This window comes from Canis aureus, chromosome 16 (assembly GCF_053574225.1).
Source record: "Canis aureus isolate CA01 chromosome 16, VMU_Caureus_v.1.0, whole genome shotgun sequence".
Lineage (NCBI taxonomy): Eukaryota > Metazoa > Chordata > Mammalia > Carnivora > Canidae > Canis > Canis aureus.
Genome location: NC_135626.1, coordinates 37,754,124 through 37,779,524, shown reverse-complemented (window position 1 = coordinate 37,779,524; position 25,401 = coordinate 37,754,124). Strand labels below are relative to the sequence as shown.

The window sequence follows — 25,401 nt, the reverse complement described above, 5'->3', positions numbered from 1 at the left end:
AACGCACGCCGAGGCGCAGGGTTTATTACGTAATAGGCCAGCGCCCGGGGCCGGAGAGAAGAGGCGGATTGAGCAAACTCCGGGCCACGTGACGATACTGGGCGGGGCATCAAAGTTCATATCCCAGAGTCCTTTGGTCTTCCTTCCTTTCTGTCCTTTTCCGGTGTTCAAGATGTCGAAGCGAGGTGAGGTTTTGAGTCTTGGGTATCCTTCGCCATCTGTCGCGAGGTGGCTGCTGGCCTCGCCCGGGCGGCGGCCATGGGCAGCTGAGGCACTTTGCTCTCCTCCGGGGCGGAGAGGGAGAGGAGGGCACCGTGAGAGCCCTGGAACGGCCCCCGAAAGCGGCGGGGGGTGGGTGGGTGGCTGGAGAGTTGAGGTGGCAGGATCCGGACAGGACTTTAGGCCAAACCCCGCGGGGTCCTCCCCCTGCGCCTGGCGCTCCTCCAGTAATGCTATTGAAGTGGGATGGTTTAGGCCCCAGAGTGGACGACTGCTGCCTTCGGGGAGAGCTACGTGGTGCAAAAGTTGGAGCGAGGATTGAGAAGCTCAGGCCCCTTCATCATAACGTAGGGGCGGTAATAGGAATTGGCTGTTTGCTATGGGGAGGGGTAGGCGTAGTCCCGGAGAGAGGCAATTGAGTATACCGTTGCCCAAAGCATGTGCAAATGAATTTATTTCTTGAGAGTGGGAGGGGAACTCCGAACCATGAGTAGACAGTGACCCCTATGCTGTTTTTCTTCTACCCGCAGGACGTGGTGGGTCCTCCGGTGCAAAATTCCGGATTTCCCTGGGCCTTCCGGTAGGAGCCGTCATCAATTGTGCTGACAACACAGGTGAGACCTTCAGCTGCACTGTGCCAAACTCCCCCTTTTAAAAGCACTCGGTGGGCCTTGACTGATGACCCACTGAGCCGTCAAGAAAGGGTAGAGTAAAAACACTGCTTTTGGGTGAAGCAGCAGCATATTGTGTTGTTTTGCTTCAATCGGTGGTGTGACAAGGTGTACCACCTTGGTTGGGCGTGGGAACTCACTTGGGAGTGTGAGCAGAGGGATAGGCTTTGGAAGTGCAGGAGAAGCATTATACTGGCCAAAGAACAATTACTTTTGTTTACACTCTCTAGGAGCCAAAAATCTGTATATTATCTCTGTGAAGGGGATTAAGGGACGATTGAACAGACTTCCTGCTGCTGGTGTGGGGGACATGGTGATGGCCACAGTGAAGAAAGGCAAACCAGAGCTCAGGAAGAAGGGTGAGTAGACACTGAATCCTCGTTGCTTGGTGGACAGGTGAAGGACTTTTCCCTTTATTGGAAAATGGAATAATTTTACCATTCTAAAGGTTTCTTAAACCTTGATTTTCTTTGAGAGGCAGTGCGAGATAAATACCTGGAATTGACGTTCTGCCCCTGCTGTCTTAGAGACTACTCTCCGCTACCTGGTCTTGCTGTATTTGGTTTTTTTTGTTGTTGTTGTTTTTAAGTAATCTCTGCCCAGTGAGGGGCTTGAACTTCCTACCCTGAAATCGAGTCACACACTATACTGGCTGAGACAGCCAGGCACCCCATTGTTCTATTTGTTCTTGCCCTCTTAACTCCTTAAATATTTTTGACACATTGAAGTCTGGGCCCATCTTTTAAAAATGTAAATCATGGGGCACCTGGATGGCTCATTCGGTGTAGCATGGTTCATTGCTCATTGGTTGGCTATAAATGAATATGGTGGTATTTAGTAAAAATTTTTAAAAAATATTTTATTTATTTATTCATGATAGAAGAGAGAGAGAGCGGCAGAGACACAGGCAGAGGGAGAAGCAGGCTCCATGCTAGGAGCCTGATGCGGGACTCGATCCCGGGACTCCAGGATCGCGCCCAGGGCCAAAGGCAGGTGCCAAACCGCTGAGCCACCCAGGGATTCCCCTAGTAAATGTTTTTTAAGTAATCTGTATAGTCAACATGGGGCTCGAACTCACAATCCGAAGATTAAGAGTCCCACACACTACTGACTGAGCCAGCCAGGCCCCCTAGTTAATGTATTTTTTATTGATTATTTGGTAGACGTTTAGAGTTGGATGAGGTGTCAGGCAAGTTTCCTTTTTCTGGAACAACTGATTTGAAGGAGAATAATATTTGCATAGTTTCTCAAGTGGTTATGAGATTCGGGTAATAAGCTGAGAATGTAGAGCATTTGGCCTATGACCTGACAATTTGTAAGTAGAGAATAACATGCGTCCTGCTTTAGGACAGGTTCTTTATATAGATGAGATTTTTTTTTAGTATTTTATTTATTTATTTACTCATTCATTCATTCATTCATGAGAGACCCACAGAGAGAGAGAGGCAGGCTCCATGCCTGGAGCCCAACGTGGGACTCCAGGATCACGCCCTGGGCTGAAGGCGGTGCTAAACCGCTGAGCCACCCGGGCTGCCCTATATAGATGAGATTTACTCAAAATTGTGACTTGTCAAAGGTTTAGCATAGTTGCTTCTAAATTTCTTCTGGTAGAAACTATAATAGGGAACTGCTCATTGCTTAATTCCCCTAGGAGTAGGAGTTGGGTGGGAGAGGGTTTCAGAGCACTTCTGACTTGTAATGTAATAATGTTCTGTCTGGCTTTAGAGCTCATGATACTCCATGCACTTAACTTCAGCTCCTGAACTTTGCTCTTGTACCTGCTTAGTCTATCTCTGCCCTGGGACATCTTGCTTTTTTGAGAAGTCCTGGCCATCTCTTGATGTACAGTACGAATACGATGGGTTGTGACCACATACTGCAGTTATTCCTTTTAGGCCTATACAAGCAGCCCTCCCACCCCCTGCTTTCTTAGCCTTTGGGTCTGAAGTCTTTGCTCACCTTGAATACCCACTTGAGGGCTTGGAGTTGTGATTATTGATTAATCAGTGTGTAGATTGGGATCTGCATACAACTGGACAGGCTTTCCTTTTAGAACACTTGCTGGGTCTGCTCTGTGGCCTGGGAAGCTGTCAGAGAAGGGCAGAGCAGTCCATTGTCACTGATGAGATGGCAGCGGGATGTGTTGTTGGTCTCAATCAGATTGTTATGGGACAGACCAGAGGACACTTAAATGGCTTTAAAAATCGTGAATTGCCAACACTGTTAATCTTACTGGTCCTTGTTTCTTTCTTTTTTTTTTTTTTTTTAAGATTTTATTTATTTATTTGAGAGAGTGACAGAGCAAGCATGAACAAGGTGGTGGGGGGTGGGCAGAGGGAGAGGGAGAAGCAGACTCCCCTCTGAGCAGGGAGCTGATGCGGGGCTTGATCCCAGGATCCTGGGATCATGACCTGAGCCGAAGGCAGATGCTTAACCACCTGAGCCACCCAGGCGCCCCTGGTCCTTGTTTCTGCTAAATGAATAGATCCCTTCACCTTGGCCTTCCATGTAACAGAAGTGTGGAAAGGGGCAGTTCTGGAGGTCCAGAGTCCTGGATTTGTGTGTGGCTATGAGTAGATGAATGAGAGTCCAATAGAGGAGGGTCTCAGTAAATACTAGTTATCTTTCAATGTGTATTTCATGTTAACCTAATCCAGAGGTAGGGGATTCTGGCTGGCTCAGTCAATGGAGAATACAACTTAATCTTGAGTTTAGGGGTTCGAGCCCCACATTGAGTATAGAGATTTTAGAAAGAAAAAACCTTATCAGGGGCTAATTTTATGTATAGTGAAAGTATTAGCCTCAAGGATAGACAGGATCCGGGATCCCTGGGTGGCGCAGCGGTTTGGCGCCTGCCTTTGGCCCAGGGCGTGATCCTGGAGACCCGGGATCGAATCCCACGTCGGGCTCCCGGTGCATGGAGCCTGCTTCTCCCTCTGCCTGTGTCTCTGCCTCTCTCTCTCTCTCTCTCTCTCTGTGACTATCATAAATAAATAAAAAATTTAAAAAAAAAAAAAAAAAAAGATCTTTAAATACTTTAAAAAAAAAAAAAAAAGGATAGACAGGATCCGTGTCCTGTATTTGCAGTGTCTGATCTTGAATGTGGAAATGTAACTATTATCCCTATTTTACAAGAGGAAAACTTGAACCTCAGAAGATAAGTAACTTCTTCAAAAGTCTCTAAGCTAGTGACAGTCAAGGTTTGCATGCAGGTGATGTCTGTCTTCAGTGCTTTCTTTTTTTTTCTCACTATTTTATTTATTCATGGGAGACACAGAGGCAGAAACATAGGCAGTGGGAGAAGCAGGCTCCCTGTGAGGAGCCTGATGTGGGACTTGATCCCAGGACGTCCCTGTCTTCAGTACTTCCGTGCAGTAGGTGAAGGTTTGGGCGAGTGTTTACTTTAGTGCAGGTAGGTTTTTTTAAGTTACTTAAGACCTTGGAAAACAGTTCCTCAAAAAGTTAAACACAGTTAAGTACATAGGAAGTGGAAGTTAAATTTCAGTTATCCAACTTTCAGACTTCCAAGAGATGATCACATAATATTTTGTTGTATGTCCTTTCTCTTTATTTTAAAGATTGTATTTATTTGGGGCACCTGGGTGGCTCAGTGGTTGGTTATCTGCCTTTGGCTCTGGTCATGATCCTGGGGTCCTGGAATCAAGTCCCACATCAAGCTCCCTGTGAGAGGAGCCTGCTTCTCCCTTTGCCTATGTCTCTACCTCTCTGTCTCTCTCATGAATAAATAAATACAGTCTTTTAAAAAAAAAAAAAAGATTGTATTTATTTATTTGAGAGACAGCATGAGCAGAAGGAAGGGCAGAGGGAGAAAGTCTCTCCACTGAGCAGGGAGCTTGATGGAGGGCTCAATCCCAGGACCCTGAGATCAGGACCTGATTACAAAGTAGATGCTTAATCAACCGAACCACCCAGGTGCCCCATCCTTTCTTTCTGACTTATTTGCAGAAAATTAGCTTGTAAACTTCTTAAATGGGACCATGGCGTTCCTGTAACCTGTTTTTTTCTTGCTTCACAGATGATAGGTCCTATATGTGAAAAATTACAGATAGGTGTAAATTTTTGTTGTTGTTTATTAGAGGGCATGAGTGAGGGGAGGGGGGATGGAGCCTGACATGGGACTTGATCCCAGGACCCCAGCATGATGACCTGAGCCCAAGGCAGATGACTAATTGACTGAGCCACCCAGGCAACCCCTAAGTTTTTGCTCTATTAAAAAAAAAACAAAAACAAACAAACAAACACACATTTGCCGGGCAATTAGGCATTTGAAATAGAGTAGAGTGTGGTCAAGATCCTGGATGTATTGCTAGGATTCAAGGAGTATCTGTGTATATATGCACACTAGAAATTACAGGGCTTCTTTGGTTAAATTTGTGTGAATGAACTTCTATTTGTAAAATCTAACACTGTACGTACTCAGTCCTAACCCTTGAAAGCAGTAGTTTTTAGATCAAGGTATGTACTTTCCTGGAGGTTTTAATACATACTGGGATGGAATGTTGCCTAATGAGTTAATAGCTTGACCTCTGCTTACTCCGTCCAAAAGGGGGTCCCATTTTGTGATACGAAGATTGTAACAGTATCCACCTGTTCCTGAAGTGGGAACAAGTATTGAGGTGCTCAGCAAGTTTCCTGCTAATGTGTTGCTAATCTTTCTAAAAGAGTACAGATTTATACTTGCAAGAGATGCAGGCAGTTTTGACTTGGAATAAGGTCTTTCCTTAAGTCCTTAAGGGTTGATTGGTATTTGCAGTATCCCACACTTGCTTTGAGAAATGAAAAGCGAATCATGAGTATATATTCTGTCCAAGTGGGAAATGTTGGAGAACTAAGTGAGATGTGAACTACTTTCTTGTGGTGGCTCTGGGACTTGACAAGTTAATGACTGCTCTCCTGTTTTTCCTCTTAGTACATCCAGCAGTGGTGATTCGACAACGAAAATCATACCGGAGAAAAGATGGTGTGTTTCTCTATTTTGAGGATAATGCGGGGGTCATAGTAAATAATAAAGGTGAAATGAAAGGTAAGAAAGAAATCAAAGTGTTGCCTAGGTCTTTGAGAGCAGTTGACTTATTAACCTTAGGGTCTATCTGAGCTTATCTGTCACTTCGTTCTTTTTTTATGTAGGTTCTGCTATTACAGGACCAGTCGCAAAGGAGTGTGCAGACTTGTGGCCCAGGATTGCTTCCAATGCTGGCAGCATTGCATGATTCTTTGGTGTATTTGTTTTAAAAAAAAATAAAAATTATTTGTTCTCAGTGTTTGCCTTCCTGTTTTCTACATGTCATTCTTCTTCTTCTTTTTTTTTTTTACATGTCCTTCTTCTTGAACACCCCCTAACCCTTGCTTCTTTTTGTAAAATGAAGCTACTCAGTGTAGTACTTGCACTTTGTGACTTTACAGACACTTTTGGACTATTCAGTTTCTGCTATAAAATTTAGTGTTTTTTTTTGTTTGTTTGGAGTCCTTAAAGTAAATTGCAGATAGTAAATACTGTTTAATGAGAGGTCACCCCAGGTAATTGCACTGCCCTTTTTTTTTTAAGATTTTATTTATTCATAGAGACAGGCAGAGGGAGAAGCAGGCTCCACGCAGGAAGCCCGATGTGGGACTTGATCCCGGGTCTCCAGGATCACACTCCAGTCTGCAGGCGGTATTAAACCACCACGCCACCGGGGCTGCCCAACTCCACTGCTCTTAATTTGAGATAAAGTGAATGATTGGATTGTGGACACAGATGGGGAGTTCAGGGAGTGATGTGAGGAAGGATCAGGTGCATGTCTATATATGCATACTTGGGAGTTAGAGTTTTCTTTGGGTAAGCCAGCACATAAAGGACTATAGTTGTAAAGTCTAACATGATTGCCATATAAATTTGCTCTTGTGGAAGGTAATTAAGTTACTAAAAATATCTGCATGTTTTTTGCTGTCAACGTTTTGACAAGATAGCTGTATAATGTACCTGCCAAACCCTAGTTCATGAATAAAAAGTGATGTAATTAACCAGCATAATGGGCATAAACCTTGGCAAATTAAGCATGAAAGCATCGGACATTGCAACTTTTTCTAAACCATGATTTATGTGACATTCAGAGCCTGAGAGAAAAAATAAGCACTTGGCAGGTTTGGGTCAATTGGCCTAAAGATGTAGGAATAGGCTTTTTAGACTAAGATGTTCATATATCTAGTATCTGAGTATACTCCGCCTTAGGTGTTCTCTGTAAGGCTGAAGCTTAGAGTATGTGTAGGTCCTAGCACATATTTGGTAAGACCTAATCAGTGGTTCTCAACAAGAAGAGTTAAGAAATGTGTCCAGGCCATACAATATCCCAGACCAATTAGGTCAGATTTGGAGGTAGGATCCAGGCATCAGTACTTAAGATCCCTAGGAGATTCCAAGATGCAGCCAAGATTGAGAACCAAGGCTGTCTAGACTAGACCTATCTTGGCTTTAGGAATATTAAATCTGGGGATCCCTGGGTGGCGCAGCGGTTTGGCGCCTGCCTTTGGCCCAGGGCGCAGTCCTGGAGACCCAGGATCGAATCCCACGTCGGGCTCCCGGTGCATGGAGCCTGCTTCTCCCTCTGCCTGTGTCTCTGCCTCTCTCTCTCTCTGTGTGTGACTGTCATAAATAAATAAATAAAAAATTAAATCTGGAAGTCTTTTAAAACAGACCTGTTTTCCTACCCTATCCTCCAGCCTGGTGAATTTGAAGTCTAATGTGATATGAAGCCCCCAGGTCCTCCACTTAAAATTAATCCTTTTTATCCCTTTGTGTGAGCTCTATATGAAATTTCTCACTTTCCTGCTTCCATGTTCTCCAGGTTTTTTGCAAATTTTAATAGAACGAACTCAAACTATAGACTTCATTTCCTATGATTCCAGATTTCTTAGGAATTTACTGGTCAGTGGTACGCCGGAGTGGCTCAGTGGTTGAGCTCCTGCCTTTGGCTGGGGGCGTGATCCCCGATTCCTGGGATGAGTCCCACGTCGGGCTTCCTGCATGGAGCCTGCTTCTCCCTCTGCCTCTCTGCCTCTCTCTCTGTTTCTCATGAATAAATAAAATCTTTTTAAAAAGAAAAAAGGAATTTACTTGTCAGAGACATTAAATATGTTGAGTATTGAATTGCCAGAATGTGGTTTTTTGTATAGATATAAAGCAACCTTTTTCCAATTAATACATGTGCGTTTATATAATAGTGAATATAAGAGATTTCCCTAATCCTGTTGTCTAGTGTAAAATAACAGCACCTTATAGAGAAGCAGTTTGAATAAAGCACTTTGATGTGTAAAGCATCTATGTAAGGGTTTATTATTAAAGAGGAAAATTTTGGAAATAAGTAAAAATTGGGGTTCCTGGGTGGCTTGGTTGGGTTTCTGCCTTCAGTTCGGTTCATGGTCCCAGGGTCCTGGGATCAACCCCCATGTCCAGCTCCCTGCTTGTGGAGAGCCTGCTGCTTTTCCCCACTTGTGGTCTCTTGCTATCTCTCTCAAATTCTTTCTTGAGTGTTTTAAGAAAAATAATCACTTCATGGTTTGCTGTAGCTAGTCATATACACATAAAATTAGAGGAAAAAATATGGTACTGTGTCAACCTGCTGGGACTTTTTGCTTTTGGGGTTTTTAAAAGATTTTATTAGCATGGGGAGGGGGGCAGTACCAAGGGAGAAGCTGGTTCCCTTGCTCAGCAGGAAGCCTGCTGTGGGGCTAGATCCAGGACCCCAGGATCATAACTTGAGCTGAAGGCAGACAACCTACTGAGTCACCCAGGCACACCTGTTTGTTTTGGGGTTTTTTTTGTTGTTTTGTTTTTGTTTTTAATTTTTTTTTTTTTTTTTTTTTTTTTTTTTTTTTTTTTTTTTTTTTACAAGGAGAAATGCTAGCTGATGAAAATAATTAGGTAAGTAGAACTGCTTTAAGTGAACTTAGTGGAAGTCAGGAGTCCTGAATTCTGGTTCTGGATCTGCCACTAAATGGATTTAGGGAATATCCCAATGTTTCTGAGCTTCAAATTCCAGTTACGTAAAATGAGATTTGGAAGTAGGTGGTATCTGAACTCTTTCTGATCCATTCCGGGAACGAGCTTTTCAACGGAACCGAGTTTAGGAAATGTATATGGCAAGACGGAGGGTGGGGGCGGGGCGATGCCCGACTGCGTTCACACCGCCCCAATTCCACAACACCCCTCCAATCTCCAATTCCTCTTGCATGATCTCCTCTTAGTCATCCTTCACCTCAAAGAGCCTTGCGGGCAACTTACGCCACAGCCCTAAGAGCCTACCCTGTTGGATGGGACAATAGGGTTTGTGTCGCAGGAGTCTTTGACACCACCCCACGTAACAATGCTACTAATGCGCAGGGGGGCCCCGAGCTAGGGCGCTGCACTCCCGCCAGAAAGGCCCTCGGAGGCTGCGGTGGTTGGGATGTCGCACTTGTGCGAGTGTCCTCTGCGGCTGGAGAAGAGCTTCATTTTGGATGGCGTGGCCGTGAGCACCATGTCCCGCGCCTCCGAGCGCGTGAGGCCCAAGCTCTGGTCGGCGATTCCGCCCTACAACGCTCAGCAGGACTGCCACGCCCGCCGGTACTTCCAGAGCCACGTGGTTCCGCCCGTTCTGCGGAAGACTGAGCAGGTTATTAGAGGAGCACCCGGGACGTCCCCACTGGCTGTCCCCGCAGAGCCTGACCCCGGGGGCGGGGCCGACTTCCGAAATCCCGGCCTCCCCACTCCCCCCCTCCCCCCACCCCCGGCTTTCTCCACGAAACCCCGGAACTGGCGGGGCCAGGTGACAGGTATCGAGCTCCCTGAGCTCAAGGAATCGCTCTCCACCCCTGAATTTGAGAACGAACTCATCTGGGGTTTCTGCAAGCCTGAGAGAACCGTGGTGAAGCCCGCCTCCGGCAGACCGATCGGTTTCATTGTCCTTTTTGACGTCACAGACCCACACTTTGGGGTGATCTCACGCCACTGATTCTCCGAGTGCGAGAATCCTTGTGACTTCAGCGAAAGAGACAAAGCGATGCCTCGAGCCGCCAGGCGGGGCGCCCTCCTTTGGTGATGTCACGGTTACAGAGGGGCTCGCTCGGTGGGCCTACCCGTGAGGAGGTGGGAAACAATTTCCAAAACCTCCTCGGACCTCACTTCTCTCCCCCGCCCCGCCCCGGGCCTTTGCCCTCGTGGATCCGAGATCCTGACGCTATTTGCTGATGGTGCCAACTTCTTTCAACACCCCCAACAAATATGGGAGGCCTTTTCAAGTCTCCAATATTTGTGTGCATATGTCACAGTGGTATGGGGAGGGGAGAGGTGGTGTTGGTGCGGGTAATTCTGCGAACAAATCTTGGGGCTTATTTGTGGTCTCCGTGTTTGTGTGTGTGTGTACATGTGCCTGGGTGTGCACTGTGTGTGTATGGACACATCAGTGTGTGCCATACTGGAGTGTGTACTGGCTATCTACCTGCGTGATGTTTACAACAGAAGGATCCAGAGCTTGGGAGGAAAAAAAGAGAAAAACTTGAGTATTTAAAAGCTTGAAAAGAATATGGTGCGCACACTTTCAAAACTATCTGTGTTTCATTTTATAAGGATTTAATCATCACAACCGTTTGTAGTAGGTATGATTTTCATTTATATAAAGATAATGGGGGGTGTTTTGTTTTTAAGTAAACTGCTGCCTAAGGTGGTGCTTGAGCTCACAACCCCAAGATCAAGAGTGGCATGGTCTGTGGACTGAGCTAGCCCTGTGAATAGGGGCGCTAGGGTGGCTCAGTTAGTTAAGCATCTGCCTTCAGCTCAGGTGGTGATTGCGGGGTCCTAGGATGAGCCCAGGTATCCTGGGATTGGCTCAGGTCGTGATCCCAGGGCCCTGGGATCCAGCCCTGCCTTGGGCTCCCTGCTCAATAGGGAGTCTACTTCTCCCTCCTCTGCTCCCCCTCCCCCTGCTCATTCTCTCTCTCTCTCTCTTTCTCTCTCTCTCTCTCTCTAATAATTAAAATCTTAAGCCAAAAAAAAGAAGAAGAAGAAGAAGAAGAAGAAGAAGAAGAAGAAGAAGAAGAAGAAGAAGGAGGTTTACTATGTTAGGCCCTTTATTTGAACTATCTCTCTTAAATCCTACAGTCCTCCTTTCACTGATAAGAAAGCTGAGGTCCAGAAAAGCTGTGTCATTGGCCCAGGGTCACAGCTTGTTAGTGACAGCTGGAATTGTAACCAGTCTGGCAGCAGACACTGAGCCTTTAACTATCCACCTATACTGCCTCTCCCTGAGAGACAATAGGTCCACATGTATATTTATATTTCATCTGTCCTGCCTGGTGACCCCTGGCTGTGACCTTGTCTCTCTCCCCCCACAACTAGCCCAAAGGGACTTTACCTGTGTACCCCTCAGCATGGTTGCTGACAGTCTTCTGTGTTCTCTCTCTGACTCTCAGGATCACGGTGGCACAGGAAGAGACGGCTGGATAGTGGACTATTTCCACATCTTCGGGCAAGGACAGAGATACCTGAACAGGAGAAATTGGGCAGGGGCAGGCAAGTGCCACCTGGCTTTGCAGCCTCAGTGTGAACCCACCTGGAAGAGTGGTGTGCATTCCCCAGTTTAGAGAGAGGAATCAGGCCCCAGAGAGCCCTGGTTTCCAGGGGATAAGGGTTCGGGGGTCAGAAGCCCTGGAACTGCATCACCAGCTTTTCTTCTCATACATGAGCAGATGGTGTCACCATGCTCTTGTTCAGTGACTAAGCACCTCTGTAGGTCAGGTGGTTTTTGCCTTCACACTACCCCTGTGCTAAGCTGGGCAAAGTGAAGTGTAGGGAGGTGAGGTGACCGGCCAAGGAGAGCTTAGCTTGAGATTGGAATTCCCCTCTTTCCGACTCTAGAGCCCATGTTCTCCTCCCTGCTCCCTGAACAGGCTGTGTCCTCCTTTCGCAGGCCCAATTTCACAACAGGAAAGGAAAGGTTGGGAGATGTTTTTCTGATGGCGTGAGCCCTCCCACCCCACAACCCCTTCACCCTTTGGCCACACTCTAGTCTTGTGACCCTTGGCACCAGTGGGCGAAATCGAGCTCATCCATTTTCTCTATGTGGGTCAAAAGGAAGGGGGAAATGTTTTTCAGTCTTCCTGGGAGCCAGGCAATTGTAGCCAAGCCCAGAAGTTTCTGGCCCCTCCTGTCTTAGCACATACCATTCACATTCCTCCTGTGTGCTACTCCTGGTATGTGGTTTGGTTTCTAGAAAGCTATCTCTCTCCTTGACTTCATCAACCCTTGGCTTTTAATCAAGAGGCTTGAGACATTTGAGGATTGAGGGTTCAGCTGGGACATGGGGAGCACATTCTCTACCAGCCCTGTGGGAGCAGGGGGCAGGGGTGGGGAGCAAGATGGAGCTGAATGCAGGCTGAGGCCTCTCTCTTTGCCCCAAAGGGCATTCCTTCCAGCAGGTGACCGGGCATGATTACTACAATGCAGAACTGAGGATGATCAGGGGGTTCAATGGCCGATTTGGCTACCGCCGAAACACCCCAGCCCTCCGCCAGCGCCCGTCGGTCTTTGGAGAGGTCACCCAGTTCCCCCTCTTCTAACAACATCTTTACCTTTCCTACTCCTGGACCTGAATAGAAGACAGATGTTTAGATGAACTTTTTAATGCTATTTTTATATAAACGATTATGTTAATTTGTGCCTGCAAGTGTGCTTGCTGTTTCTTTGCTGAGGTTGGGAGGGGGCAGACTGGTTTCCCCACCCTGAGCTCCTCTAGCCCGACGAGGAGGTGGGAGGAGAGAGAGTGTTGTCAGGCCTGTGCCCTTGTACACCATGCCCTGGAGTGTGAGGCTTGAACAGAGGCCTCAGATCTCCCCTGCTCACGGCAGAAGGAGAACACCTCACCCTACACAAAGCTCTGCCCCAGGCAGCAAGCAGAGCCCCAGGCTAGAAGCTGGCTACCATTTTCCCATCAAGAATGGACAGGCAGTTCGTCCAAAGAGATAGTGATTGGTTGCCTGTGATTTTCCTGAGAGTCATCCCATCCAACATAACTGACATCTTCCTTCTCCTTTCCACCCTCAGTGCATCAAGAGTCCGGGGGTGAGCAAGGGGATATGTGGGACTGCTTTTTAGCCTCTAGATTCTGACATGGTAATTCTGGCACAGTGCTCGTGGACACTTTGTCTGCTGATGTGCTGTCAATTTCCTTTTCAGCTAGTTTCCAGGATGTCGTTTTTCATTTTTCAAGTGTCCCCACCCAGTTTATTGGTGGCCAAGAGAAAAGCCAAAGCAGATGATGGATACAAAAGAAGGTGGAGCTTTAGAACACAAAGCTTGCCAGACCTTGAGTGTGGGTGGAATCTGATGGCACTGAGTCACCATAAGTGGACAAGGAAGAGAAGGACACTAGGTCATGGGGGTATAGCTCAGGGGTAGAGCATTTGACTGCAGATCAAGAGGTCCCCGGTTCAAATCCGGGTGCCCCCTTCCTCTTCCCTTTTCTTTACTTCCACTAAATGGAAGCAAGTAAATGCACTGTACTTCCTAACTCCCAGCCAGGATTACTAGAGAGGATAAGGATCGCTTGACTCATCTGTGTACTGAAATGATCCTAGTTCCCCCTACATTCCAAATGACACTTGGCTGAGACTGCCAGAGGATCCCATTGGGCTTCAATTAAAACAAAGGCCCTAAGGAGATTCTAAATCTAAAATTAGGTGTGAGAGGGATGTCTGGGTGGATCTGTCAATTAAGTGTCTGATTCTTTTTTTTTTTTAAGACTTTTATTTCTTTATTCATGAGAGACACAGCAAGAGAGAGGCAGAGACATAGGCTGAGAGAGAAGCAAGCTCCATGCAGGGAGCTTGATATGGGACTTGATCCCGGATCCCAGGTTCACACCCTGAGCCAAAGGCAGATGCTCAACCACTGAGCCACCCAGGCCTCACAAGTGTCTGACTCTTGGTTTTCCCCTCTGGTGATGATCTCAGGGTTGTGAGATGGAGCCTTGCATCAGGCTCTGCTCAGTGTGGAATCTGCTTGTGATTCTCTCTCCCTCTCCCTCTGCCCCTTCCCCCACTCTATCTTTCTTTCTAAAATAAAATAAATCTTTAAAATTAGGTGTGAGAGCTGTGAACACAAGTTTAGCAATCTGATGTATGAGAGAACAGATAAAGAGGTTCATACAACATGTATTTTTGAGAGCTTAGTATAGTACATGCAAAGCAGCTGTGAATTAAAACATGAAATGGGTCGCCTGGGTGGTTCAGTTGGTTAAGCGTCTGCCTTGTGTTCAGGTCACGATCTCAAGTTCCTGGGACTGAGACCTGCATCAGGCTCCCTGCTCAGGCTGCCTGCTTCTCCCTCGGCATCTACTCCTCTCCCTGCTCATTCTCTCTCTCTCTCTCTCTCTCTCAAATAAATAAAATCTTTAAAAAATAATAATACATGAAACAGGGCCTCTGACCCCAGGGAATTTCGTGTCTGCTGGAACTTGAAATATTCATACACAGCTGTCAGAGGGAGACATTTGTTGGTAGCTCCAGGAAGACATACCTTTTAAAAATACCTACACACCTTTTCTAGACTAACTTCTAACCGAATCTTTCCTACAATTGGAAGGAACATTTCTGTCTGATCTGAAAAGCTTATTAACACATTTCCAACACTGTGCAAATCCCTCTCTCGAAGGTTAGGGGCACTTTCCTCTTACCCATGTATTCTGCTAGTCAGAGTTCTTGGAATGGAACAGATATCCACTCTGCCCACTAAAAGCAGGAAAGGAGGTATGGTGGGGACTCGCAGAATTGAAGAAGATTGGAGAACCTAACTCACAAAGCGGTTAACTAAGAAGAAGGGCAGAGGAGGGAAATCCAGCTCAGGTCTCATCTCAGGAAGTGTCCACTGTGGGAGCCACCCACTCAGGGCACTCATCACTAAGTTGTGGGTACTGTTCTAGCTGCACCTGCATTCCCAGGACAATTCCTCCCCTTTTACATGGCCAGGTGGAAGCAGTTGATTGGCCGAGTTGTGTTCTGATGTGCGTGTGTGTGTGTAGTTTTCCGCCAGGAGTGGGAGAAGGTAGTGTTGCTTCACCGAGTTTGACCATGTGAGGTACTCCCTGAGAATTGGAGGGGTGTTTGGGCGCAAAAATTTCCAGTTCTAGCTGTCGGGGATTTGCCCTCTCACACCCCTTGACTTCTCATTTGCTGAAATTAGGTCAAAATTTTGTATTAAATCACTTATGTTCACATTATCATGATCATGTCAATACTATTTAATATTGAGTCTATATATACTACAAACAGCATTGATTTCTTTTTTTTTTTTTTTTTTAATTTAAATTCAATTAGGGGCTCCTGGGTGGCTCAGTGGTTGAGCCTCTGCCTTCAGCTCAGGGCATGATCCTAGGGTCCTCGGATTGAATCCCATATTGGGCTCCCCGTAGGGAGCCTGCTTCTCCCTCTGCCTGTGTCTCTGTCTCTCTGTGTGTGTCTCTAAATAAATAAAATCTTTTAAAAAATTAATTCAATTACATACAATTTATCACCCAGTTACCCCAGCCCCCACCCCTTCCTACCACTGATTTCTTGAAAACTTTTTTTCTCTTGAAGATAATTATCTCATTTTTTCTTTTTTTAATTTTTATTTATTTATTTATTATTTATTTATTTATTTATGATAGTCACACACAGAGAGAGAGAGAGGCAGAGACACAGGAAGAGGGAGAAGCAGGCTCCATGCACCGGGAGCCCGACGTGGGACCCGATCCCGGGTCTCCAGGATCGCGCCCTGGGCCAAAGGCAGGCGCTAAACCGCTGCGCCACCCAGGGATCCCTCATTTTATCTTTTTTAAATATTTTATTTATTTATTCATGAGAGAGAGAGAGAGAGAGAGAGAGGCAGAGAGAGAAGCAGGCTCTTTGCAGAGAACCTGATGTGGGACTCCATCCCAGGACTCCAGGATCACATCGTGATCCAAAGGCAGGCACCAAACCTCTGAGCTACCCAGGCATCCCTCATTTTTTCATTTGCATGTTTTTCTTTCTATTAGAGCCTTCAACAGCCTCACAGTACAATTATTCACTTGGTCCAAACCTATCAAATTAATTTTTTTCAAGACAGTCTTCCTGACACCCTCCATCCCTCTGCTTTCAGGCAGACTGTTTAGACATGTCACCCACCTGGTGCCTGGGGAATTCGCCTTCCCTGTCCTCTGTGTGGGATTCTCAGTTCCCTGAGCAACGCCTTCCTTTTTCTAGTTTCCTTCTTTATATGGTGGAGAATAACCCTGAGCAGCTTCCTGAGGGAAAAAAATATATATGCCAGGTAAGATGCTTGAGTTCGGGCATACCCGAAAATAAATTTTGTCTGAACACTTGAGAGATACTTTGAGAACATAATTTTTGCTGAGGAGTTTGCTTTCAGAACTTTGAAAATCCTTGTCTTCTAGCTTCTCTTGGTAAGTTCAATGTCCTTATTCCCATATGTGACCTGTTTCTCTCTGTAAAATCTTAGGCTCTCTGTTCTTGATGTTCTGGTTTTTCCATGATCTATTCCGTGATCTCTTTCAATCTAGAGATTCATATCCTACCTTAAGCCTTATTATGTCTGATAATTTCTTCTTCATCATTTGCTAATGGGAGGACTTATCTGTTCTTGTCTCCTGTTCATTTGTCTTTTTGTTGTACTTTCTAGGAGATTTCCTGGTGCTATATTTCAACTTTTTAAAAATTTTTTTTATTTTTAAATTTTTATTTATTTATGATAGTCACAGAGAGAGAGAGAGAGAGAGAGGCAGAGACACAGGCAGAGGGAGAAGCAGGCTCCATGCACCCGGAGCCCAATGTGGGATTCGATCCCGGGTCTCCAGGATCACACCCTGGGCCAAAGGCAGGCGCTAAACCGCTGCGTCACCCAGGGATCCCTTTTTTTTTTGTTGTTGGCTTTTGAGTTTCAGTTTTCTCATGTGCCCCAACTGCATTTTTTTTTTTTTGTCATGACATCCTATTCTAGTTTTAGTGATACTATTTTTTCCTCTTGTTTCTTTAAAATTATGGTGGTTTCTGAAGTGTTCTTCTCCAAGGATTGCCTTTTCCCCTTCTTTTTGCTGCTGTTTCCTTTGTTTTTAGACGCTAGTGTTGAGGGCATTCGCCAAACAACTGGCCCTCCAATAGGTTAAAGGTCATTGGAAGCTCTGTTCTTGGGTAGGGCTTGTTGATTGGTGGATTTCTTTGTGGGTTCTCCAACAGTGAGCCAGCCTTTTCATTTGGGAACTTCCAAATGTGGGTCAACATTCTCCCTGACTCCTCAAGCTATTTAGTTTCTCCATAGAATTCTGAGATCTGGGGTACCTGGAAGGCTCAGTGGTTGAGCATCTGCCTTCAGCTCAGGGAGTGATCCCAGGGTCTTGGGATCAAGTCCTGCATTGGGCTCCCAGTAGGGAGCCTGCTTCTCCCTCTGCCTACGTCTCTGCCTTCCTCTCTGTGTGTCTCATGAATAAATTTTTTAAAAAACCTTTCTTTTTAAGATTTTATTTATTTATTAATGAGAGACACAGAGAGAGAGAGAGGCAGAGACAGAAGCAGGCTCCATGCAGGGAGCCTGACATGGGACTCGATCCCAGGTCTCCAGGATCAGGCCCTGGGCTGAAGGTGGCGCTAAACCGCTGCGCCACCCAGGGATCCCCAGTGGTTCCCAATCTTGGGCACACATTGATGTCACCTGGGAGAGAAATAAATCTGTAGGCCTAGGTTCCATTAAGCAGCAATAGTTTAAAAATCTCTCTGGGGGGTGGGGGGCACCTGGGTGGCTCAGTTGGTTAAGCATCTGCCTTCAACTCAGGTCTTGATCCGGGGAATAAACCCTGTGTCAGGCTCCCTGCACAGTGGGGGGCCTGCTTCTCCACCTTCATCTGCCTCTGCATGCCACTTCCCTTCTTGTGCTCTGTTGAATGAATTAAAAAAAAAAAAAAAAAAAAAAAAACCTCTACAGGTATTTCTGCTCAGATCATGATCTTCAGGGTCCTTGGGTCGAGCCCCAAGTTGGGTTCTGTGCTCAGTGAGGAATCTGCTTAAGATTCTCTCTCTCCTTCTCCCACTGCCCCTCTTCCTGTTGGTGTGTGTGCTTGCTAGCTCTCATTCCCTCTCTCTCAAATATATAAATAAATCTTTAAAAAAAAATCTTTAAAAAAAAAAAAGATTGAGAACCACTGCCTCAGCTAACACTTGGGTTTCAGCTTCCTCTGCTTTGCTGTTACTCCCACCCTTCCTTTCCATCTTTGAAAAATGTGTGACATGGTTCTTCTGTTCCCTCTCCAGTTTTCCTTTCCAGTCCTTTAAGAGTTAAACACTTTAAGAGTTTTGGGAGGGAGTGGAGATAAATACATATGATCCATAGAAACTTGTTGCTCTATGAGAATTATTTATATATAAATTTTCAAATGTATATACTTGTGGCTTATCTCTTGGGTTGAAATTTCTTAGGAGCAAGCACTTTGGCATGCTTGCTCTCTTTGTACAGTAGCCAGGAAAGAATTTTCTTGCATTCTTATATTCATTCACTCATTCCGTAGTAGTTGAAATAACAGATAGCCTACTACATGTTAGACACACACTGGATGCTCCATATAGGATGGCAGTTGTCTGGGGCACCTGGGTGGCTCAGTCAGTTAAATTAAGCATCTGACTCTTGATTTCAGCTCAGGTCATGATGTCAGGTCATGAGATAAAGCCCAGTATCGGCTCATTGGGAAGTCTGCTGGAGATCCTCTCACTCAGTCTCTCCCTAACACTTTCTCTCTTTTTCTCTCTCAAATAATAAATAAGTAAACTTAGAAAAAAAAAAAAGGATGGCAGTTGTTAGTGACACAGTAAACATAATTCTACCAATATACACATTTGGTCAAATGAAAGTTATCTTCAGTTTCTTGCGCCTTTTATGGTGTCTCTGTTTTGACAGACACATGCCTTGATAATATTTGAGGTTGCTTTCAACACACCTACCCACCTCCACCTTCTTACCCTAGTAATTAAAAGGCCACCTTTTGGGATCCCTGGGTGGCGCAGCGGTTTGGCGCCTGCCTTTGGCCCAGGGCGCGATCCTGGAGACCCGGGATCGAATCCCACGTCGGGCTCCCGGTGCATGGAGCCTGCTTCTCCTTCTGCCTATGTCTCTGCCTCTCTCTCTCTCTCTCTCTCTGTGTGACTATCATAAATAAATAAAATAAAAGGCCACCTTTTAAGGTGAGTATTGTGACAGTGAACATGGTTTGGCTTTATTAAAGCAGGAGTAAAACTTTTCATCACACAGCAGATAACTACAGGTAAGCCTGCAGTAGACTATGATTTCAGTGACATCCGAAGTGTGTACTATTTAAGACTATTTAGAATACAGGAAGACTCACTTCTTAGTAACTGGGGAATCAGCCAAATGCTATGGGCTAATGCCCCAGATGCAGAAAATGCAAATCAGTGAATCAGTGACGATAATGCTCTGTAGCCTCCTCATTGTTTCCTAAGCATTTTGATCGGCATGATAGCCTCTTTCTGGGTGTATATGGCCTGGAGAAGAGTTTTGTGAGTATTGATGCCTGTGACACCGGGCTACACACATTTGTACAGATAGATTTCCCCTTTTTTAATGACCTTGCCCTGTCCAATACTTAAATGATTGTCTCAGAAAAACTCAAGAAGGATCATAGACAAGCTGTTAAAGGAAAACATAGAAAAATGGCTTTCTGTCTTGAAGGATGGCAAAGGTTTCTTAGTGTGTGACCAAGATATTCTCTCCATGATCAAACGTTGGACAGGCTTTTCTGAGCTCTTTTTCAACTGGGCCCTAACTTTAGGACTTCTGATTTCCTGTTTGCGTTGTCCATTTTTTTTTCAGTGAAGACAGCAGAAGAGATGATTTATTGTATATGTGTTATATTCAGCCACAAATGAAAACAATTAGTCCCGAAAGTCACAGGTCCAGGGCAAAGGACCAAAAGGGACTGTTCTGGTTTCAATTTTAGGGTATGTGCTATGGAAGTGAGCAGAAAAGGGATTGTTTTGGTATGAGCAAGGCAGATTTCTCAAAGGTGGTCACTGAGATCAGATGGCAATGGATGATCTAGATCCATTGACTCAAGCTCTAGAAAGTAGGCCTGCAGTTCAATAATTGATATCAGCCTCCCTGGCCTCTGGCTTTCCTTATTTCTGCTACTCTGGCTCCATGGGTGTGTAAGCTAGCAGTTTACTGGACCTCTGCCTCCTCTTTTACACTTCAGTGCATTCGCTTCTTCCTCCATTGGGCTCTCACGGAGCAGAGGTTTCCAGAAAGATTGTGCTAAGGCTGAGAGCTACCTTGTCCAATTCTAGCAAGAACCTTGCTAAGTCAGTTTAGCCAGGGTCAGAATCCCACATTTTCCGTATCTGATCACCCTCAGTATCTGATTCAGTTCCTCATCCCCCACCGCCCTGGAGGCAAAGTCTGATCATCCTGGCCTGCCTGCCATCAGTAACAATCATGTAAAGTCAGTTTAGCCAGAAATACCCCTTGGCCCATAATGTTTCCTTTGAGTAATTTTCCATCTACCCCTCACCTGACCCCAGTCCCGCCTCCTCCCTGCTGCTTGGCTATAAATGCTGTACTCAGAGCTGAGATCCATCTCTCTCCCCCGCTGCAAGGTCCCACTGGTATTTACTGCAGTAGTCCCCCCCTTAAAGAAAGTCTTCCTTATCTTTGATCTTTAACTAGTATTATGTGTAATTTTTTCTCCAACAAGAGGATACAAAAAGGGAAGGAAATATTAATGAATTAGGCTTTAGCAAGTCTGTTTGTCAAAAGACCCTGTTAAGAACAGGCAAGCCACACACTAGGAGAAATGATTTGCAAAATACAGATCTGATAGAGAACTGGTATTCAGAATATATAAAGAACTCTTGCAACTCAAAAGTAAAAAGACTATAAACAGCCCAATGAGGAAATGGAGTAAAGGCCCCATGCACAGAGGTCATGGAGCTTTTCCGTGTCTCCCCTGCAGATGGGCTCTGTGGCCTAGGGTCCCCACCACCTGGGATCGTGCACTGAGTTCCTGGAGGGCTCCCCACAGACATTTCCACCAGCCCACAAGCCATAGCAAGGCAGCCATCCCTCAAGACTGTTACCCATGCTGCCGGGGTTCTACTACCAGTAACGGGTCCTGCATAAGTGCAGAGCATCCTAGGGAAGCCATTCCTCACCACCTTTGTCTCCCCAAAGCCCACCTGGGGCACTGGTGGTCAAGCTTCTTTTTTAGGAAGTCCACTCTCCCATCCACAGCTACCATGTTGGAATTCCCCCTTTCTGGGGGCCAGGTGAGGGAGATGCAGGCAGGTGTTAGCAGCCTCTGGCCACAAGCTCTCCCCCAGCAGGGAATCTCCCCAGGCTTCCAGTGACAGGATCACCTGTGACTTGACTCTGGAAGCCATGATGAAACAGCCTGGCAGCCAGTCTGGCAAAGCCAATAGCAGGCTCTAGGCCTGAGTGGCCACCACAAAGCTTCAGGAGGCACTAGCCTCATCAGAGGCCCTTCCTTCCCTGTAGACTACAGGCTGAAGCAAGCAGAAGCAGCTGGGTTCTTTTATAGCAAAACACCAAAAGGAGGTTGAGAGAACTTCACTCTACTATCCAAACCACACATGTCTTCCATACACCCTGGAACCTGTGCCTTGCACGAAGTGAAAAATAAACTCCAAGCAGCCAGTCGAAAGAAAGAAAGAAAGAAAGAAAGAAAGAAAGAAAGAAAGAAAGAAAGAAAGATTTATTTGAAGAGACATTTCATAAAGGAAGAGATACAAATGGCAGATAAACCCATAAAAAATATTTGACATTGTTAATCATCAGAGAAATGCAAATTGAGATCACATTGTTACACCACACATGGATCAGATTGACTAGAAGCACACCAAACACTAACTCTTAATTGGGGGAATGTAAAATGGTATGCCATTTTGGGAAAAGACCTGGCAGTTTGTATGAAACTATACTGACCTTCTGGCCCAGCAGTTCCATTCCTAGGATTTTACTCAGGATAAATGAAAACACATGCTTACAACAAGACCCACATAGAAATGTTCATAGAGACTTTCTTCATAATAGGGAAAACCAAAAACAGACTAGGGCTCACCAATAGGAAAATGATTTTTTAAATCTGTGGTTTATTCATACAAATAAATACTACTCACCCATGACAAGGAATGGATTACCCATGCAAGATGGATGAATCCCACAAACATTATGCTGATAAAAATCTTACAGAAAAGAGTGTATGTCGTACTATTCCAGTTATATGAAATTCTAGAACAGGCAAAACTAATCTATGGTAAAAAAAAAAAATCCAAGACTGGTTGTCTCTAGGCTGGGGATGGGACAGAAATTAGCCAGGAAGGGGATGAAGGAATCTTACTGGGATAATGGTAGTGTTCCATTTTTTCTTCTTCTTATTTTTTAAAAATATTTATGTATTTATTTGAGAGAGAGAGAGAGAGAGAGAGAGAGAGAATCTCAAGCAGGCTCCCTGCAGATCATGGTGGGGCTTGATCTCACAACCTTGAGATCACAATCCAAGCCAAATTCAAGAGTCGGAAGCTCAATTGAATGAGCTACCCAGGTATCCCAGTAACGTTCCATTTCTTTCTTTTTTTTCCCCCCATTTCTTTCAATTAGCAATAATTGTGCCTTGGATAAACTTCATTGGCTATGATACTGTCACTGAGCAAAGCTAATGTTCCATTTCTTGATAGCTGTTTGGGTTACAGTAGTGTGTGCATCTGTCAGAACTAGTGAATGGTTATTTTAGATTTATACATCTCATTTTATGTAACTTTAACATAAAATGAAAAATACTATAAACAAATATGGACTCTAGTTAATGACATACAAGCTGAGGGGTGCCTGGGTGGCTCAGTCAGTTAAGCGTCCGACTCTTGATTTCAGATCAGGTCATAATCTCAGAGTTATGAGATTGAGCCCAGCACTGGGATCCCTGCTGAGCAGGGAGACTACTTAAGATTCTTCTCTCTCCCTCTCTCTCTGCCTATGCATTTGTGTGCTCTCATGTGTACAACAACAGCAACAACAAATGATATGCATGCTGAAGTATTTAGGAGGAAGTATATTATTGTCCATTATTTATTTTGAAATGCACTGAAAAACAGATGGCTTAATGGATGGAGAAGGGAATACATATGGGTATGCATATATATACATACATAGGAGGAATGTGATAAAGCAAGTATAGTAAATATACTAAAATGTTCATTGTAGAATCTAGGTGGTGTGTTTATAGGTGTTCCATGTCAAGTTCTTTCACTATGTTGAATGTTTGAAAATTTTCATAATAAAATGTTGGAGACTTTTTAAAAAAGTGAATCAATATAAGTAAATGTATTAAATAAGTATCATTGCTATATGAATATGACAGACTTATGACAGTGGTACTTGAATGACTGAAGTGGGTTAGCAGGGCATTGCTTCATTGAAGCCACACAACAACCTTATGGAGTAGGTTAGGTACTAATAAAATGATTGTTTTAGCATTGGGGAAACTGAGGCTCAGAAAGGTTTTTCTGACTTGCAATGTGGCATTCCAGGATCCCAGCCCAAGTGTATTTTGACTCCAGAGCTCATTACACTTTGCTGCTTGTGCAAAAAATTATTTCTCTGTGTTAATGTGTACATTACTTTGTACATTTCTCAATTATAGCCTGAGTTATACCATAGTGATGCTAAGTGTTTACCTCTTTCATACCACGAGCGCTTTGAGGGCAGAAACAGTTTCCATCTTTGTAGCTTCTGTGTATAATATAGTGCTAACTAGCCTATAATCTTTCTCCCTTAAGGTGCTGATGGATGAAGAAAGAAGAAAAGCGAGGAAGGAAGGAAGGAAGGAAGGAAGGAAGGAAGGAAGGAAGGGGAGAAAGAAGGAAGGAAGGAAGGAAGGAAGGAAGGAGAGAAAGAAAGAGAGAAAGAGAGAGAGAGAAAGAGAGAAAGAGAGAGAGAAAGAAAGAAAGGGAAAGGAAAGGAAAGGAAAGGAAAGGAAAGGAAAGGAAAGGAAAGGAAAGGAAAGGAAAGGAAAGGAAAGGAAAGGAAGAAAAAAAAAAGAGAGAAGACTTCCTGACTTCGATGATGTTTTGGCTTAACCTACCTCCAAAGCTCTCTCTCCCATCACTTTCTGCAAAGATCCACGCCTAACCAAACCATTTGATTAGAGCCTATCCTTGTTCACTGGGCTCAACAGCTGTGGGACTATTTATGGTTACTTGACATGGCTAGTTGCTACAAGCCCCAGGGAAACATAAGTTGGAGCATCTGTCTTTGGAATAGCTGGGGAGTAGCAAAGACTTAACTTTACCTCGGGAAGAGCATTAATTAGTTTGCAAACTATGGCTACAATACCATTTATTCAGTGTCTGACATCTATCGAATGGATGAATGAATGCTGTATAGCTGGATGAAAAGACAACACAAGTCAGCAATGGTGATTCATTCCTTTTTTCTCTCCTCACTGGGGAAACAGCTCTGTATTACAGTGTTTGTGAACAACCTTCACACTTCCTGGCTTAAGACAACACTACTTTATTTTTTTTCTTTGAAAGCTAACTTTATTCTAAAGAGGTTTTCAAATTCTACTGTGTATTTGAATCACAGGAGCAACTTGTTAGAATCCGGGAATTCCACCCTCTGGGAAGTCTGATTGAGTGGTCAGGCGTAGGGCCCAGAATTCTCTAGGATTTAATAAAACTCTCAGGGCAATCCATTATGGGTAATCCCCAGGTCACAGTTTGAAAAACACTGGTGAGATGAAATTGATTATTTCTAGTTCTCTTTCCTCCAAATACAGCTCTGTCCTGTTTTCAAATATTTCCCACCACAAAACTATGGCACTGTTGACTTTTAGAATCATCCTTGTCCTCCTAACCTTTGGTGTCAATCAGATGGAGTCCTAGAAAAGAAATTATTGTGGGTAATAGTAACACAGTAGGTAGAATGATCATTTTTTTATTTTTAAAGATGAGAGAGATATCTTTTTAAAAGATGAGTGAATAAGGGGTAGGAAGTCTTACAAGGCTGGAGATTTAAGATGTGTCAGGTCATGAAGGGCCTAGAGAGAGAGGCAGAGACACAGGCAGAGGGAGAAGCAGGCTCCATGCAGGAAGCCCAATGTAGGACTAGATCCTGAAATGCTTTACAAATGCTATTTCATGTCATACGACAACTTTTCACAGTAAGTGGTAGTAGAGTTATTTTACAGATGGGGAAAACCCCTCCAGAGAGGCTATATAACTTGTCCAAAGTCACAGTAATACACACAGCAGACTTAAGATTCAAACTCAAATCAAAGCCATTGGTTTTCAAATATATAATCTTATTTATTTATTTAAAGATTTTATTTATTTATTTTAAAAAGATTTTATGTGTCTCCGGAGAGACACACACAGAGAGAGGCAGAGAGAGAAGCAGGCTCCCTACAGGGATCCTGATGTGGGACTC

At 44.7% G+C, this 25,401-nt stretch overlaps 2 protein-coding genes and 2 non-coding genes across 4 annotated transcripts; all 4 read left to right on the top strand.

The window, feature by feature from the left end:
- Window positions 1-37: 37 nt before the first annotated feature.
- On the top strand, window positions 38-6,169 carry RPL23 (ribosomal protein L23). Its single transcript, XM_077853028.1, has 5 exons — window positions 38-185; window positions 750-833; window positions 1,121-1,249; window positions 5,821-5,934; window positions 6,039-6,169. Exons 1-5 carry the CDS (start codon window positions 173-175, stop codon window positions 6,119-6,121), a joined length of 423 nt encoding a protein of 140 aa, XP_077709154.1. The 5' UTR covers window positions 38-172; the 3' UTR covers window positions 6,122-6,169.
- LOC144287322 (small nucleolar RNA SNORA21) lies at window positions 865-999 on the top strand. Its single transcript, XR_013355158.1, has one exon. It is a non-coding gene; the product is annotated as a small nucleolar RNA SNORA21 (small nucleolar RNA).
- Window positions 6,170-9,229: 3,060 nt separating the features above from the next.
- Window positions 9,230-12,589, top strand: SPMAP1 (sperm microtubule associated protein 1). Its single transcript, XM_077853027.1, has 3 exons — window positions 9,230-9,541; window positions 11,337-11,436; window positions 12,325-12,589. The coding sequence occupies exons 1-3, from the start codon at window positions 9,335-9,337 to the stop codon at window positions 12,480-12,482; spliced, it is 465 nt and encodes a 154-aa protein (XP_077709153.1). The 5' UTR covers window positions 9,230-9,334; the 3' UTR covers window positions 12,483-12,589.
- Window positions 12,590-13,299: 710 nt separating this feature from the next.
- On the top strand, window positions 13,300-13,371 carry TRNAC-GCA (transfer RNA cysteine (anticodon GCA)). The gene has a single exon. It is a non-coding gene; the product is annotated as a tRNA-Cys (tRNA).
- Window positions 13,372-25,401: the final 12,030 nt, after the last annotated feature.